Source organism: Coffea eugenioides, chromosome 5, assembly GCF_003713205.1.
Source record: "Coffea eugenioides isolate CCC68of chromosome 5, Ceug_1.0, whole genome shotgun sequence".
Classification (NCBI taxonomy): domain Eukaryota; kingdom Viridiplantae; phylum Streptophyta; class Magnoliopsida; order Gentianales; family Rubiaceae; genus Coffea; species Coffea eugenioides.
Genome location: NC_040039.1, coordinates 16,806,340 through 16,825,016, shown reverse-complemented (window position 1 = coordinate 16,825,016; position 18,677 = coordinate 16,806,340). Strand labels below are relative to the sequence as shown.

Sequence of the window (18,677 nt, the reverse complement as noted above, 5' to 3'; positions counted from 1 at the left end):
GGTGCAAAAACACAGTATAGGGTCAATGAATTCACATGGTTAAAGAACCAAACGGCCTAGAAACATTTAAATTTCTTAAATTCACATTAAGGCTTCATGATTTCCTCAAATCAACCCCACTCACAATTTCTCATTTCCCAAAAGCCGTTCACTAGGCTAAAGCAATACAAACAAAAGTTAGCTAGGAAATGACCGGAATAAGAGTAAGCCTAACAAAAAAGTACAATGAGCCTCGATAAAATCAAAAGCCATGCCAATCACAACCCCAATAGGGTTTCATATATAAATATAAGCATAATAGCAAACCAGAAAATCAGAAAATATAACTCACTTGATCAAATCAACAAAAACAGGTTGGCCTCATATCGGTAATGGCACAAAATGCATACGCTTATCGGATGAGGGCGTAAGACCCACCATCTCGAAGTTAAAAGATAGGGCTACAACAATGTAGAAGGCCTCTCAGTCCAAATCCTAGCACAACTAGGTCAAATGTGCCAAATACTAAACCAGAATTACCAAAACAGGTTTGCAAAACACACAAAACTGTAATGAACACAACTCAGTCTATACAAGTCCAAATGCCGAAATTCCAAAGGCATAAGTTAGCTAAGACATCCATCTACATTTCATCAGAAGACACCAACTTCAAAATCCAAACCAATGCCAGTCAAAATAGACAATTACTATCGCAGTTCGCACATTCTGTTCACCCAGAACAGCAACAGTAAAAACGGCATAACTCACTCTACACTACTCCAAATGCCCTGAAATTTTGCAGACACTTCAAATTCATCAATACCTACAACTTTTACGTTTTGAGCAAAGTCCAATTCGGCCTCTATATATGACCTAAAATTTCGGACAGAATGTTCAACCAAGAACCCTAATTTTCCAGAAATTCTTCCAAATTCAAAATTGATTGCAATTTCCTATCATATGCACATACTAGAGCTAAAGCCCCTTATTACCAACCATCAAAAACAACCACACCATCAAGATCATATGAAACCAGAAAATTCATCATAAAATTGAAAACTTCACCAAAACACTTCAAACCAAGATAAAAACCAGAAATTTCAGCACTTTAATCACTACTAAGCATAACTTAAGCATCATTAGGTGTAGGAGGAAGTTTGAGCATCACTTACCAAGAAAACAAGAGAGAAAAGTAGTAGGACACCTTAGCTCTCCAAGAAAGCTTCACCAAATCACTCACTATCACTAACTAAAGGGATTTTATGGAGTAATTGCAAGATCAAATGGTTGGATGGTTCACCTTGAGCAAGATTGGAGCTAAAACTTGAAGAGTTTCTTCTTCCTTTTGGAGAGAGAGAGTCATGAGGAGAAGAAATGGTGAATTTTGAGCAATTTTTTTTCAAGATATTTACTCAATTTAGTCAAAAGTCAAAAGTGTGAATAGTTGCCAACAAAGTCCAACCAATGGTTGTGTGACACTTGTCACTCCATTAATGCAATCTTATCACTTCTTTTTCTCTCTCAATCAATCATTTCACACACTCTACTTATCTCTTAACACCCGATAAATTTTACACAGTATTCGGAATTTCACCTAATTGGCCGAATTTTTCCGAACTTTTCGCACTAGTGGGTCCCACGTCCAATATCATTCTTAATTTTCTAAAAATTCTCCAATGCTAGAAAAATTGTCTAAAAACTATAATTGCTCATAAAATTCCACCAAGAAATTTTTCTAAGCCAGAAAATGCAGAAAACATGCAATTAAAGGGGAAAAACCCTAGGAAAATATTAGGGCAATACGGGTTCTCACAACTGGTGCAACTTGAAATCTGATGTTCGGTGCTACCACAATACAAGCACTTTCCCGATTTCTTCCAATATTCATTCTCCATGTGGTTGGGCTTACTACAGTATCCACAAGTCGCATGAGAAGTCATGACCTGACCAACTTGAGAAGTTTCTTTGTATTTCGTTTTCAGTTCTACGTTCTTATATAGCAACTCAATTCTCTCAGCATATTTTTGTTTTCACCGTCCTTTCCAGTAGTCAGCCAACTTTTTTTGAAACTCTACCTCCTTTCGAAGAAGGTCCACTTCCTTACGTATCTCTCCCAAATTTATCATCTTACCGGTTGGTTCAGGTCAAATGCTAACCTGTCAGGTAAATCAAAGGATTAAATAAGTAGCTATTCATAATGGAAGCTCGAGCCATAATACTCTTTCATTCTTTTGCTTATAGGTTACCTCGGAATACAAATCTTAACTATTCTCTGCTTAATATGGGCGAACTCTTAAGTCTCCACGAGATTACTATTAGTAATTACAAACGCAACAAGGTAAGGGGGCCTTATTCCTTAATATAAAAATTCCATGTCTTAGTCCACTCTTCAATACCTATCTACAAGGTCATTCGAGAAGAAATCATGATCTCTGATTCTCACTAGTGCTTTATTGTATCCTCTCAAATCAATCTCACTATTTTGAGGTTAGATTTTCCGTGAGCTTAGATGGACGAACTTCAAGAATTGCTCAATTCCTCACACTTTTCTTGGTTCTTTGGTTGGTTGATTAGTTTAGAGCTTTGGTACTCAACCAACCGTGCTAGGACATCAATCATATGATCAATAGCAGTAGCTACGCGATTATTTTCCTTCATTTCTAGGGTTTTGGTTCGGTCCAGTAGTCGTTCCCTAATCATCCCCTTGAGCTTGTGGTTGTTTAACCCTTCGCCCTCAGTCTTTTTTTCACTTCATCGGCCGCTCATGAATTTAACATTCACAAAGGCATGACAAAAAATAAGTGTGTATAAACGAATCTTGAAAAGTGATACTTTGATCATACAAAATAAAAATAAAAGGGAAGACACCGAAATAGTCGCAGATGTGTACACCCCAATCATAGATTTGAAGTCATAAAGCAATAAAATCAAGCATCTCATGAGTAACGTTTAATTGCTTCAAAGGGGTAGGAAACATAGTGAAACAAAATACAAAATACAATGGCCTTTAAGCGAGCACCACCCCGTCTATTTTTGGCAAAACTATTAAAGTAGTTTAAATCACTAGCTTAGTGATTGGCGGAGCCAAAAGTCTTTACTACCTCCGTAGGATCAATTTCATTTCCAGCACTAGGAGTTTTAATCTCATGTCCCTTATCGAGTATCTTGTCATTCTCCACTTGTTCAACCAAGGTAACACACCCAACCATCGACTTATCCGTCCGGTCTCTAATTTTGTATACTACCATTGCAAGTCGGTTCTCAGTTTTTTTTGAAGCTGCTCACTAGTAGCCTTTGTCTCTTCCTCGCTCCTTAAGTACCTCAGTCTCCACTTCAGAAATTCTAATAGTCTGGGTATCAACAATTGCCCTCGGTCCTTGATTATCCTCTTGAACTACCCCAGTTTCCTCCGATAACCACTTCCGATGATTGGCCACTATTAACACCCCATTATTTGGGCACGAGTAAATCCTTTGGAAATCACATAAAGTCCTAGTTCGGCGAGTTGTGTTATACCTCTAACGAGCCCCCTCTAGGCCCTTCATGGCCATGGTCACCGTAATGTGTCCCCGGGACGGTTCAATGTCACAGTTACCTTCTGTAACTTACAATTAAAATTAAAAGTTTAAATGGGACCAAATATACTAAATAAACTGGATTTGATCATCTCATACTATCGCACATGTCCTTTACAAGATCGAGAACCCCAATCGTCCATTAATTCAAACCTAAGTTCTAATTTTCATTCTCACAAGCGGTCACTTAATTTTTCAACCAGTTTTACAGTCTGCCATCCTGAACTTTTAAGTCTAGGATGCACTACAAAAATCTGAAGCCTAAGCTCTGATACCAACTGTGACGCCCCCACTTTTCCCTAAAGCGAACCAAACATGGGTATCCACGGAACGCCTGCCCAGTTATTGCCAGGACTCAAGACAATTCGATTCAATCTTAATACAATACTAGCCATTCCGACAAGATAAAGTAAGAAAGTGCGGAAACTTTCAATCTTAACAATGTATATAATTAATACAAGCCCACTAAAGAGAAGTCATTTCCATAACCGACTGTCCAAGTCTTACACTACCAGTTCAAAATATAGTGATTATCCAATTCTTACATCGGATTTCCCAAAATACATATCAAATCCCAAAATATACAACAACCAAAATATCTAGCCAATTGCATTCGAAACCTCAATACCCAAGTACATCCAGAAGGTTTCTCCGAGATTCACTCCAGATCCTTTCCTGTTAAGGAAAACAAATCTACGGGAGGAGCAATTGCTCGTGAGGCCAAGAACACACATGCAAGCACATTGTCCAAGTAACAATCTCAATTAACGAGTAAAACAATAATATTCAAGTAAATGACAATTCGAGCAAGAAGAGTAAACAAAAATAATTCAAGGATATAGGAGTTTTCAGGAGCTATTTTCCACTTGCTTTGCCAATCTCATTCGTATATCTTCCCGCGATGACTCTCCGTCAACCGGGTTGATATTTTCAAACCGTAGATCTCCACTTACTTCTCAGGTCCGTCCATCGTACACCGCACCGGGCCCGCGTGACATTTATAAGGCGATACTCCATGAGTATGCCAAGTGAGATCGCTCCAATAGATCAAACTTATCAGGTACTTCTCATGGCTCACCAAGGTTCCTGACCAAGCCCATGCCGGCTCGAGTCCCAAGGTCGCCCTATGAGTTTCGACGTCCCACATATAACATTTGTGAGTCAAAGAAATTCACTCCAGCGACGTATGCAGCCATAGCATACCATTTCATTTCATCCAAGCATTCAATATCATTCAATTCATTCAATATATTTCATTCCATTCATTTCAAATGAGAACGAGTGCGGTAAAGTACACACTCGACTCCATTTTCAAAATCTCTAATAATTTATAACAGTTAAGCATGTGTCAAATACTCATACACTTGACACTCACCAAGTAAACAAAGAAGTAATGCCCTCTTGAGGGTTTAAGCGTCCACCGTAGGATCCTCTTGAAGGTCCTCTAGTGTGCCTGAGCAATTAATAATGAACTATCACTTATAAACCCCAATTATCACAGAAGATTACACACATGTACAAATCGCGAGGACGAGCCTAAATTTTCTTGTAAATCGAGGCTCAAAAGTGGGGTTGAACAATCATAAAAAAAATCTAATCTTTATCATTAAAATCATTGGATGGAAACAAGTAAGTATGAAATCATGTAAATCAATTTCCAAATGATCGATCGAAGACGAACTGAAGCTTGACACGTCACAATCCGGCCAAGAACTGGCCTGATATCCGGCCAGATTTCTGGCCGGATTCGAGGCAATGAGGGATCCAATTTTTTTTTACTTTTCACCACCAATCCAGCCAAGAACTAGCCAGATTTACGGCCAGATTCTTTGAAAATGTTCCCGCGCGAGAATTTTACAAAATGGCCAAGAATTATCGAATTTAGGGGCATTTTTTGAAAAATCATAACTCACTCTCTGAAAGTCCAAAATTGGAAAACTTGGTACCATTGAAAACTGCTTCCAAAATACTAAAAGTTTCTAGAAGACACTATTCCATGATTCCAAATCAAAGATATTCAAAATTCGGCCCAAACTTGCTGTTTTGGAATGCCAAGACAGATTTGGGTTAATTTTCGGCAAAGTTTGGAAATTCAGCAAAATTCACACAATGCAAACTAGCCTCTGAAATTTGGAACTCAATTAGAGTTACAATCAAAGTTTTCAACACAAAAAGTGGAACAAAAATTGGAGTTTTGAGCACCGAGATATAGTGGCTCAAAGTCACTGAAATTTCCTCCTCAAACAGGGGTTTTTCCGGTTTAAAGCTTGAGATTTGGTACTTTAGTTGAGCATGTAAATGGACTTGGTATGGCACCGAAGTTAGCAGTATTACCCTACCATCTAAGAGCTATTCCTCTGTAAATTTTCATGCAAAAACTCGCACGGAAAGTCAGTTAACAAAACCATTGAAGTTCCAAGAATTTCCAAGGCAAATCTGCCTTGTACTTTAGTTTTCCTTTTCTCAAACATTTGGCCAATGAACATTCCTCAAACACGATTCATTTATGAGGAAAAATTCTAGGAAACATCCAAAATACATTTGATAGGTGATTAACACCAAAGATTTCGAATAACAAGTCCCAAATCAAGATTAGTTATAGATCAGTCCAGAATTAGGATTTTCTTTCACGAAGACAGATCTGAAATTTGGCCACATCTCACTCAATTCAACTCAGAATTGAGTGTGGTCAATGGTATTGAAAACTAAATTCATAATGCCACAATTTCTTAGAAGGAATCATTTTAAAATTCTGTCCACAATTAGTTCATATATGAGCATCAATTTGAGGCTCAGAACAGGGCTTCCAGTACAGACGAAAAACAGAATAGGCAACTTTACAAGGTTGGTACGGCTCACTCAGGTGGAATCAGGGCATACATTTTATACCGTTGGAAAACTGGAAGTGTCTAGTTTCTAATGCCACAAATGGCACTCGATTTTGATGTTGGAATAAAGAGTTATTGCCGAAACAAAATCACTGCCAGAGAGGCTCTGGTTACGTTTCCAGTTTTGCTACATTTTCGAAATCTCAACTTTTGGCCAACCAAATCAAGTGATTTTTGGTGGAAACTTTCCACACAACCTATATAACATATATACATCAAAACCAAGTCAATTTAGCCACAAAAACTTGCACCAACAGGTGCGGCAAAGCAGGGGCAGAATCGGCACTTTTCTCTCTTTTGTTTCCTTTGAATTTTCTTTCCACAATACAACTTATTTTCACTAGATTAAGCACTAATCCAACATAATTAATATCAAATCTCATCAATTAGTTCATCAAGCCATTGTGAGATTTCATAGAGCCCACTTACAAGATTTCCAATAATATATAGCTACCCATGTGAATCTATGAGCTCATAAGTGCAAGATAACTTCCATAAACTAAGATTTAAGAGGTTGATCGTTGTTTACCTTAGTAGATGACAAAAGCAGGAATTTTCGGTCCAATGAAGCTCAAGAAAACCGTGGAAAGGAAGCTCTTCTCCTAGCTTAATATGATCACCAAGTGATTTGCAAGTTGTGGCAAAATTTTGAGATGATTTGTACAAGAAATGAGTGAGTTGTTGAAGAGGTTTTGACTTCTTCTTCCTCCTCTTGGTTGGCCGGCTGTTTGAGTGAAGAGAGAGAGAGGGAGTTGTGCTGAAAGTGAAGCTTCCTTGAGAAGCTTAAGTGTGTGGCTCAAAATACTCCAAAAGTCAACTCTCTCCTCGCGCGCACACGCACGCGTTTCGTGCTCGATTTCTCTGAGTTTGTTTCACTTGTGCACTAAATCTCTAATGCACTTCTATTCATACTATTATTATTCACTCTTAATGGTCTAAAAATAAGGGTCTAAAGTCCCTCAATTAATCGCGCACGCGAAAATGTGTACTTCCGATTTGTGCGCGATAAAGTGAAAATTTTAAGAAATTCTTATAATGATAGTATCACAAACTAATACTTAAGTATTTAAACATAAAAATACTTATTTCAAGACTAATGTACAAATCTCCAATTTTCCAAGTTTATTGTACCCTTAAATCGAATATTACCTTCAAACGCAAATTCACTATTCTCACTAAACGAACTTTCCAAAATAAATTTTTGTAACAAGTCATTTTAAAAATACATGTAAGCTATAGTTTCATGTAATTGGGTCTAAAAAGGTTGGAATAAAATATTCGGAGCAAACGGCCAATTAAATATTTAAATAAGCCAATAATAAGAGTTTAAAATAAGTAAATTCGCGGGTCCTCACATGAGTCTAGTATTACTTCCTCAAATCTCCAATAAATTTGTATAAGCGCGTCTTTCGGAAAACTAACGACGCGCGAGCGGTATGCACTTAAGTAGAACTCATTCACCTTTAATTCGTCAATTAACTTTTCTTAATCTACTATTGATCATTCTAAATTTTCCCAAGATAATTACACTCTCAAATAGAACATTACCTCGAAACACATGTACTCATTATTTCTAACTTAAATGAACCTTCGAAAATTAAATTTGCTAACGGAACGTTTTAAAAACATAAGGAAGACATTGTTCCGTATGAATGGATTTAGAATGGTTGAAATAAATTATTTGGAGAAAACAGGTGCTAATAAGAAATTTTTCGGATCCTCACACTGTTTGCTAGCACTTTTGAAATGATTTTATACAAGACATTACACAAACTTATTGGTCTATATGCTTAAGATTGAAAGGCATGTCAATTTTAGGAATCAGGGAGACAACCGTATGGTTTATAGACCTAAGCATGAAACCTGAGTGGAAGAAACTTTGAATAGCTTGAACAATATCAGATTTGACAATACTCTAGAATTTTTGGAAAAATAAAGGTGTCATCCCATCAGGACTAGGAGCTTTGTTTGGGTTCATGGAGAAAAGTGCAGTCTTAATCTCATGCTCAGTAACAATTCTAGTCAGGTTAGTATTCATTTGATCAATGATTGTGTTTGGTATACCGCTCAGAATTTCCTCAACACCTTCAGTTCCTTGACTATCAAAAAGCTGTTGGTAGTAACTTGCCACTTCCTCTCCTATTTCCTTTTCTGACTTTGTCCATGTCCCATCCTCTCTTTGTACATTGGACATCCTGTTCCTTCTCCTTCTACCTTTGACACTAGCATGAAAGAACTGTGAATTTTTGTCACCCTCCTTCAATCAAGTCACTCTTGACTTTTGGGACCAATACATTTCCTCATTATAGTATGCTTTCTTGAGTTGATTCTTAAGCTCATCCATAGCCCCCTTATTGAAATCAGGTGAATATTTTAGCCTCTCCATCATAGCTTGATTCTATCTATTTCTTTCCTAGTTTCCATTTTGAAAGATGTTTCTCCATTTTAATAGTGCCACTCTACAGTTTGAGATCTTCTTGGTGACTTTGTACATTTTTTATCCTTCCACATCCAACCTCTAGGCCTCATCAATCACCTGTGCCACCCCTTCTTTCTGTATCCAACCTATATAATAGTGTGAGTTGAATTTGAACCTTTTAATTTGAACTCGAAATCCAAAAGTGCGAAACTGAAAAACCCATATAATTTGTCAACCGAATTTGGACTTTGCCAAACCCTGGTTTAGAAAGCCCAATTGACAACCTTTACCCCTCAAACCTTTACTCTCCGTATCCCTCAAACCCGGTAGCCATGGTTGATCCCTAGTCTGCCAAGCTGAACACAAGGCTCTTGGTTGTTGGTTAACTTACTATATGAATATATACACTCATATTTAATACATCCTTAGCTTTAAGGCACTTTTCAAATTAGTTTTATGGGATAATATCAGAAACCTCCCTTAACATTTCTCCTAATATCATTTGGCATTATTAAGGTTTTAAAATATCACTTATCTCTCCTAGTAATTGTGAAAAGATTATATTAACGCTCACTTGATACATAGTTCACATATCAAATAAATGAAACTTAAAATAAAAAAAAAGAAAGGTTACTTTGTTCTCTTTCTTCTCTCATACTCACTTTTTGAATAACTATGCAATATTTTATTTGTAAATTATAATAAATTGAATTTTGCTTATCTTTTAATTTTTGTGATTGTGATACAGTGGGGCATGATTATTTACTTATTTTTGAGTTGATTTTTTATAATGATCAGTGTAATTTAAAGGTTTGGGCACGGGTTGAGAAAAAGTTAGAAAAAATATAAAGTTCATAAAAAATTGGTTTTGAGCATAAAGAGTTAAATTGGCACAAGTGTATTTCTTTGCAAATATCTTTTTTTTGTTTTTTAAGTTTATATTTTATGAACTATAGTATTATGATGTGGGAGTACTAGTAGAGATTGTTTTTTAGGTAATGATTTTTTTTTGAAGTAAATAAAGTGGTTTAGGAATATTTTTATTTAGTAAGAAAAATGGTAGTGTAGGGTTTTTAAAAATTTTGTTACACAAATAAAAAAGTAAGGGAGGTAAGTGATATTTTTAAAACTTTAGAGGTGTCAGGTGATATTAAAACTTGAGAAAAAAGTTAGAAAAAAATATACAGTTAATAAGAAATTGGTTTTGAGCATAAAGAGTTAAATTGACACAAGCGTATTTCTTTGCAAATATCTTTTTTATTTTTTAATTTTATATTTTATGAGCTATAGCATTATAATGTGGGAGTACTAGTAGAGATTTTTTTTGGGTGATGATTTTTTTGAAATAAATAAAGTGGTTTAGGAATATTTTTATTTGGTAAGAAAAATGGTAGTGTAGGGTTTTTAAAAATTTTGTTACACAAATAACAAAAGTATGGGAGGTAAGTGATATTTTTAAAACTTTAGAGGTGTCAGGTGATATTAAGAGAAATTTCAGAAGAGGTTTATGATATTATATGTAGTTTTGCTTGTGTTAAAAAAAAAGGAAAAAAAACTTGAGTTTTCTCTTGGGAGGCCACGTTAACCAAACATTTTCTTTTTATTTTGTGCGTTCTATATAACTTATTATTGTCATGAATTTTTAAATATAAAAAGTAAAAAAAAAAAAAAATACTGAATCAGTCACCCAACTGATTGAACCGATTCAACTCAATGACTCGCGTACCTGTGTAGCCCTCTCCAAGCCCTCTCATTTAATGGTCCCACATAATAGCCAGCTGTTACGCCTCCCTGTGGCCCCCACTTTACAGCTAGCTGTTTCGATTCCTCCTCTCCCTCTTCCTCTCCCTCTCCTGGTCTTTCCTCTTCCTCTTTTATTTTCATTTCCATTCTCATTTCCTGCGGAGAGGGAGAAAAGAAGGGATTGAAAGAGAGAGAGCGAGAGATTTCAAATTCCTACCAAAGCTATCGTCACTCCTATACAACACCAATCTTTCTCCCTCCGCACCTTCCAATCATGGCGGTATGATTTCTTCCAAATTTCTCTCTATTCATGTATAAATTGTGTTTATTATTTTAAGAGTTTGTTTGTGTATTTTAAGATTTTTTTTTTGTTGTATGATAAACGCTAGGGAGAAGAAAACACGGTGTACATTTCCCCTTTTTGGGATGTTCTTTCTTAGATGATTGATGATATAGTAATTTTCTTTTCTTCTCTTTCTTTATGTTATAATCTTGAATTTGAGGCTGTTGTGTTATAATTATTTTTTTGCGAAAAATGTTTGTTATTTTATTTTCAGTCCTATAGCTGGCAATTATATCTTTCGTTTTTCTTCTTCTGGCTGCTATTTTGTGAGATTTTATGTATACAGTAAGTCGGCTTCATGCCTGCAACCGCATAAGCCGCTTGGATTGAGTTGATGATATTTCGGTGCAAGATGGAGCTTCTTTTATATTCGCTGGGGCTGAAACGCCTTTTTTTTTTTCCTTTTTCTGGTATGTGTGATTCTTGTTCAGTAAGATGGAGCTTCTTTTATTTTCGCTGGCTCGGAAATGGCTTTTCTTTTTTCTTTTTTCTTGTATGTGTGATTCTTGTTCGGTATATGGTGATGAATTTATGCACTATGCACAAGCAGTGAGCTTAATGGAATATGGAAGAAAAAATTTATTGTATTTTAATTACTTATGATTATTTTGTTGTACTACAAGTCCTTGCAGCATGCTAGTGGCCCCAAGGATTTTCACATATTTGGCATAGAACCTTGGACCTCATGCTGTTAAAGTGCACTTATTCGCACTTATTCCTTGGTGAATTACCACCAAGGCAACCCTTGGGATTAAGGGGAAAAATGATTGTAGCTGATTGTTATGCTTGTCACTATTTGAGAACTTGCAAGGCATTTGTGTTCATCACTATTTGAGAACTCGCTGGGCATTAGTCTTAATCAGTAACTTTAGTAGCTGTACTTGCTGTCTTTGATTAAACACAATTGAGTTGAAAGTTTGGAGAAGTCCATCTAACATGTCCAAGTTGGAGATCCTGGGCTGCTTACAAATAGATGGAAAAAGCAGTCAGAATATTGGATCTAACTATTATGTTTGCAGTTTAGCAATATGACTTTAAGCGCTGTATAATTGGAAAAGGTAAGTTCATCTTTAAACTAAACTAAATAAAATGGTTTGGTATCTAATAGCTTTATGTAATTGAACTTAAGATTATTACTAGAAGGAGATGAATATAGATGGTCTTGGTTTGTCATTCCAAGTGACAGAGTATATATATCTGATATTGTTCTGTGGAGAGATCTATGGTGTTAAGAATTGCCTTAAATATATTTCATTTCCAATGCTACTAAGAAAAGGTCATATTTTCAGGATAATGCTAGGCATGTATATTTTGAGTATTTTTCCCCCTCTTCGAGACTGGGTTCCTTTTGCTTTGCCTGATGTCATTGGCTAATTAAGTCAGAATCAAATGGAATTTACTTCATATTTTTATTTGTACTTCTCTTACTAAAGGCAGTAAAATTTTCACTGTTATCTGATTTCCTTAAGAGTTCTTCTCACTGGTAATAGGAAAGATAATTACAACCAGTTTATACTTATATTGATCAATCTGGCAAGACCAAGTGACAATGGGTAGTAGGGATGTAATTGACAGAATATCGGATCTAACTATTATGTTTGCAGTTTAGCAATATGACTTTAAGCGCTGTATAATTGGAAAAGGTAAGTTCATCTTTAAACTAAACTAAATAAAATGGTTTGGTATCTAATAGCTTTATGGAATTGAACTTAAGATTATTACTAGAAGGAGATGAATATAGATGGTCTTGGTTTGTCATTCCAAGTGACAGAGTATATATATCTGATATTGTTCTGTGGAGAGATCTATGGTGTTAAGAATTGCCTTAAATATATTTCATTTCCAATGCTACTAAGAAAAGGTCATATTTTCAGGATAATGCTAGGCATGTATATTTTGAGTATTTTTCCCCCTCTTCGAGACTGGGTTCCTTTTGCTTTGCCTGATGTCATTGGCTAATTAAGTCAGAATCAAATGGAATTTACTTCATATTTTTATTTGTACTTCTCTTACTAAAGGCAGTAAAATTTTCACTGTTATCTGATTTCCTTAAGAGTTCTTCTCACTGGTAATAGGAAAGATAATTACAACCAGTTTATACTTATATTGATCAATCTGGCAAGACCAAGTGACAATGGGTAGTAGGGATGTAATTGACAGAATATCGGATCTAACTATTATGTTTGCAGTTTAGCAATATGACTTTAAGCGCTGTATAATTGGAAAAGGTAAGTTCATCTTTAAACTAAACTAAATAAAATGGTTTGGTATCTAATAGCTTTATGGAATTGAACTTAAGATTATTACTAGAAGGAGATGAATATAGATGGTCTTGGTTTGTCATTCCAAGTGACAGAGTATATATATCTGATATTGTTCTGTGGAGAGATCTATGGTGTTAAGAATTGCCTTAAATATATTTCATTTCCAATGCTACTAAGAAAAGGTCATATTTTCAGGATAATGCTAGGCATGTATATTTTGAGTATTTTTCCCCCTCTTCGAGACTGGGTTCCTTTTGCTTTGCCTGATGTCATTGGCTAATTAAGTCAGAATCAAATGGAATTTACTTCATATTTTTATTTGTACTTCTCTTACTAAAGGCAGTAAAATTTTCACTGTTATCTGATTTCCTTAAGAGTTCTTCTCACTGGTAATAGGAAAGATAATTACAACCAGTTTATACTTATATTGATCAATCTGGCAAGACCAAGTGACAATGGGTAGTAGGGATGTAATTGACAGAATATCGGATCTAACTATTATGTTTGCAGTTTAGCAATATGACTTTAAGCGCTGTATAATTGGAAAAGGTAAGTTCATCTTTAAACTAAACTAAATAAAATGGTTTGGTATCTAATAGCTTTATGGAATTGAACTTAAGATTATTACTAGAAGGAGATGAATATAGATGGTCTTGGTTTGTCATTCCAAGTGACAGAGTATATATATCTGATATTGTTCTGTGGAGAGATCTATGGTGTTAAGAATTGCCTTAAATATATTTCATTTCCAATGCTACTAAGAAAAGGTCATATTTTCAGGATAATGCTAGGCATGTATATTTTGAGTATTTTTCCCCCTCTTCGAGACTGGGTTCCTTTTGCTTTGCCTGATGTCATTGGCTAATTAAGTCAGCATCAAATGGAATTTACTTCATATTTTTATTTGTACTTCTCTTACTAAAGGCAGTAAAATTTTCACTGTTATCTGATTTCCTTAAGAGTTCTTCTCACTGGTAATAGGAAAGATAATTACAACCAGTTTATACTTATATTGATCAATCTGGCAAGACCAAGTGACAATGGGTAGTAGGGATGTAATTGAGCTGATTTGGGCCCAACTGGTGCTCTACTCAAGCTCAACTTGATCTAAGGGCCAACTTGAGTTCAGGCTTGTCAAGCTCTTGGAACTTGAGCTCAAGCTTGGTTCATAGTAATTTTCAGTCCTCCTGTTCAAGCCTATTCCTTGCATGAAAGTAGACTTTAAAGATCTTAGTTCATGAAGATATACAGATCAACATGTATGTGTCTTCGGAGATCATATTTCAACTTCAAAGATTTAGATGCCAGTTAAAAACAAGTCTTTGAAGTTGATACATGATCTCCCAATATCTGTGTTGCATAAAATATCGAAAGATGCTCACTTTTTGTTCAGTGTTATTCCCCTGTTTATATTTGCAGCAACATGATTTTCTGATCCTTTTGGAAAATAGGCTGTAGTTTCCATTTTTTTTAAGTGGCAACTTTAACTGGAGCATATATCAGAAACTATCATGCATGTGTAGATCAAATCGTTCCAAGCGTCTTGTTTTCTAGATGCATACTGTTGAGAGGTTAGAGCTTGCGGCTATGAAGTTTACGTTCTCTTTGACATGGTGACCTGTCTCTTTTACGCTGAACCACATAATATAGACCTTTCGGTTGCAAATTGGACATTTTACAAGAAGCATGTTCCTCTGAGTAGATGAAATGAATAAGATGCATACCCTTTTCCTTAGAAGGATACATGCGTTGAAATTGTCGCTTTCTTTTTCCCAATTCATGTTGCTTTTCTCCTTTTCCATTTCGTGGTCAATATTAGACTGTTGTTTTGCAGCTACCCATTTTCATGTCCATTAGTAGCTTGTCCAACAGTTCAGCACAACTATGCCTCCTAATGAAAATCTCATGGATTGCGCATTTGGTGAACAAATGAAGCAGCAATGGAGATTAGATGTTAATGTTTGGATGTTAATGTAGCACTTGGCGGAAAGACACCATTTCCTAATTTATACTCAATGCTTGATCTCACAAGTAATCCCTCGTACCTCGTTCCTTTCATTCCTTCCATCCCTCAATTAGAGGTATCCTTTGCTGCTCATGAATCACCACCAAACTTTTAGAAGTCACTCTATCATGGCCTTTTAAGTGTTCAACATGCTCATTCCTATTGTCAGCCAGGTTCCTTTTGACATATTTTGGCCTATCAAACTTTCATGTAAGCTCATGAAGGCCTGCGAACTGGGGCTTGCATTCTCGTAGATCGATCCTTTACATTTCCATAGACTTTCTTAAGGTTCTGATAATACTGTACTCTTCTGTGTCAGCTTTCTGATTTGAGTTTTTTGCTGTTACAACTTTGATGTGTATGCAAAGCTGTTGGTTGGATCATTCTTCTCTGCCTTCCATTTTTTACTTTTTTTATTGTACTGCCCAGTTAATGCTTGTACACTTACCAGTAAATAAACTGTGTTATACAGCACATGCACATAAACCAGGATCATTTAACTACAATCTCTTCTTTGGTCAGACTGTGGAGTAATTGTTTTTTGTTTTCTTGGGATACCACCATGTTTTGTGTGCTGCTCTTTTACATAAACATCTTTGGTTTTTACTTTTGTATCCTTGTTCACTAGTTATGCTAAAAGCATGACTAGGACATTTTTCCAAGGGCAAATTACCCTGGTAACCATTAAACTTTTCGATAGTCAAGTTTTGGCCATTCAACAATTAATAGTATGTTTTACCCACTGAATTATTAGATGCCTAAATTTTGGGCCATCCGTCTGATTTCACCAGTAACTCTACCAAATCTAACTGTTAGTAGTATTTCTTGTAAATCGCGCGGACTGTTAGATCTGGTAGAGTTAACGTTGGAATCAGACGAAATGACCCAAAATTTGCACTTTTGATAGTTCAGTGGGTAAAACATATTATTAATAATTGAGCGGCCAAATCTTGAATATTGAAAAAGTTTAATGGTGGAATCAGATGAAATGGCCCAAAATTTGCACTTTTGATAGTTCAGTAGGTAAAACATACTATTAATAATTGAGTGGCCAAATCTTGAATATTGAAAAAGTTTAGTGGCTACCTGGGTAATTTGCTATTTTTCTAATTGCATGGCTTATTGTGGGTTAGATTTTGATTGGAACCCAAACTTGAAATATGAAGTTACAGATTCAATTCTATTTGTTTAATCTTATGGAACAAATTTTCTGCCAGTGATGATGGCTGGTTTCATTTGGAAGCTTTCAAATTTTATAGGAACATGACCGACCTTTGCCAAAGTTTGGAGAGTGGGATGTTAATGATCCAGCTTCGGCTGAGGGTTTCACGGTGATTTTTAACAAAGCTAGGAATGAGAAAAAAACAGGTGGGAAGTCTGACTCACCACAAAAGGGATCCTCTGCATATAAGCATAGAGCGACTCTTGGGAAGCCTCAGTCTGTAAGTTCAGCTGCCCTTTCACAAGTTTTCTAACATTGTCTCTTAACACCTTTGATTACAAGAAAAAGAATATGTTTTACTTGCCTTTTTTTTTTTTAATGTTTTGGAACCTGGAATATAAACTTGACCAACTGTAACAGTTCTTTAGTTGTTTCTGAAATCAAAGCCTAATATTCTGCTGCTTCGGAGAGCTTCTTAAGGACCCATTTAGAGCAGAGACGCTTGGTATTCTTGGTGTGAATATTGTGAAATTTATTACGTATTAATTGTTTTAGTATCTATGAGAGGGAGAGATAGAAAGAGACAGAGATATCATCAATATGTTAGTCTGATAGCAGTTCATAAAGCAGGGTGATCTTTGTGCATTCAAATGAAAGCTGTGTTTCTTTCCAGTTCCTGCGTTCATGTTAGTTTCAAAACCTTTTGAACCATATCCTCTAATTCATCCAAAGAAATTCCTGTATTCATGTGAGAAATATCTACTTACTGCACTAAGGCTATCTTCCAACGCAGGCAATTTCTTGTCTAATTTAACTTGAGAAAGTATCTGAAGGCAACAAAGTAGATGATGTTGTAGGTTTGTACATGCAATAAATATCCTCGGCCATGCGGTGAACCCTATGAAAAGCATCAAATATCTTGAAATGAGCATTTGTGCTTCTTTTCATCAATCATCTTATGTTAGAATTTATTCATCCAGGATTCGTAACCTTGTGTTGCGTATCTTAGTATCTGTACTTGTTCCCAGTGTGCTGACCTTCTAATTTGTTGACATTACTCCACAAGTAACCTGAAAACCTGGCATCTAATATTAATATGTGAAAAGGTGAAATGGAACAAGCAGGCAATAAATGAAGGTTCAAATAGTTTGATGGATTAGAATATAAAACAATTTCACAATGATAAAGATCGTTGAGAAAGTTGAAATGGTAAAATAGACTGAATTTCTCAAAACCATTTTTACATTTATTGAGAATTATGAGTTGTATAGTCTCAGTTTAATCAAAGTCACTGCATCTATTTGCAGAAAAAGTGGTTTTGCTGTGTTCAGTCCGTTGCTACAGAATGATGTTGCTCTGTCTCCGGATTCTGCTGTAACGTAAAGTTGATTTCAGCTTCCCCCTTCTCTTTAATATTCCAGAAGACTGGAGCTCTAGTCAAAGCTGTGATAAGTCATGCTGGATTTGGTTTCTTTTGTGATATACAACAATGACTTGAGCTTTAGTTCTTAAGAGGAAAACCAGTAATTCTTATTCTTTAACTACGCCTTGATAACGGGGTTTTCTGATTATGCTACTTCACTTTCGTTTTCCTCTTTCCTTTTTTCCCTTTTTTTTTTTTTGAGAGAAGGGAGGTAAATCTTACCTCTGAATGCAAGTTGTATTATTGCTTACCCAATTGCTTTGTTTAGTTACTTAATTTTGCTACGTGTTACTGGTATGGTTGTAACTTCTTTTGATCAATTGCTTGCTACAGTTCATGTGACTGTGCTGTCCTTTGGAATGCCTAATGGAGAGTTTCAGAAAGGTGTTTCGTTGTGCTTTTCGAAATAATGCCTATATATATACCTGTCAGGACTAAGAAAGCTACAACAATGCATGTTTTGCTTTTGTCAAGCACAATACTGAATAATGGAATCCAAGCTTTTCGTTGGATTCATTTCAATTTATCAGCTCCATACAGCCTATCAATTACGTTTCAAGTTAAAGGACATTATCGTTTGCTCATACTTTAGTAATTTGCTTGCTCGTTTAAGTTCTTGAGTTGAAGTGCATAGCGATTCATCGGAGTCCTGATAAAATGACTCCAGTTACAATTCTTCAACTCAAGTCTATTGATTATGCTCATCTTCGAAGACAAGGCTGTGTGCGTGCGTTTACATACATGAGGATTCAGACTGATGCAATATCATCTCTGATGTCGTATTCCTATTGCTTATACGCTCATACCCTTTTTGATGAAAGTTTTGAATGCATATAAGCGAATAATTCCGTTTCCATGGACCAACCCGCAGGTTCC

General features: G+C 35.8%; 1 protein-coding gene across 1 annotated transcript; it reads left to right on the top strand.

The window, feature by feature from the left end:
• Positions 1-10,725: 10,725 nt before the first annotated feature.
• On the top strand, positions 10,726-18,184 carry LOC113772462 (protein NOI4). The gene is made up of 3 exons (XM_027317058.1): positions 10,726-10,884; positions 16,476-16,658; positions 17,686-18,184. Exons 1-3 carry the CDS (start codon positions 10,879-10,881, stop codon positions 17,725-17,727), a joined length of 231 nt encoding a protein of 76 aa, XP_027172859.1. The 5' UTR covers positions 10,726-10,878; the 3' UTR covers positions 17,728-18,184.
• The last annotated feature ends 493 nt before the right edge of the window (positions 18,185-18,677 follow it).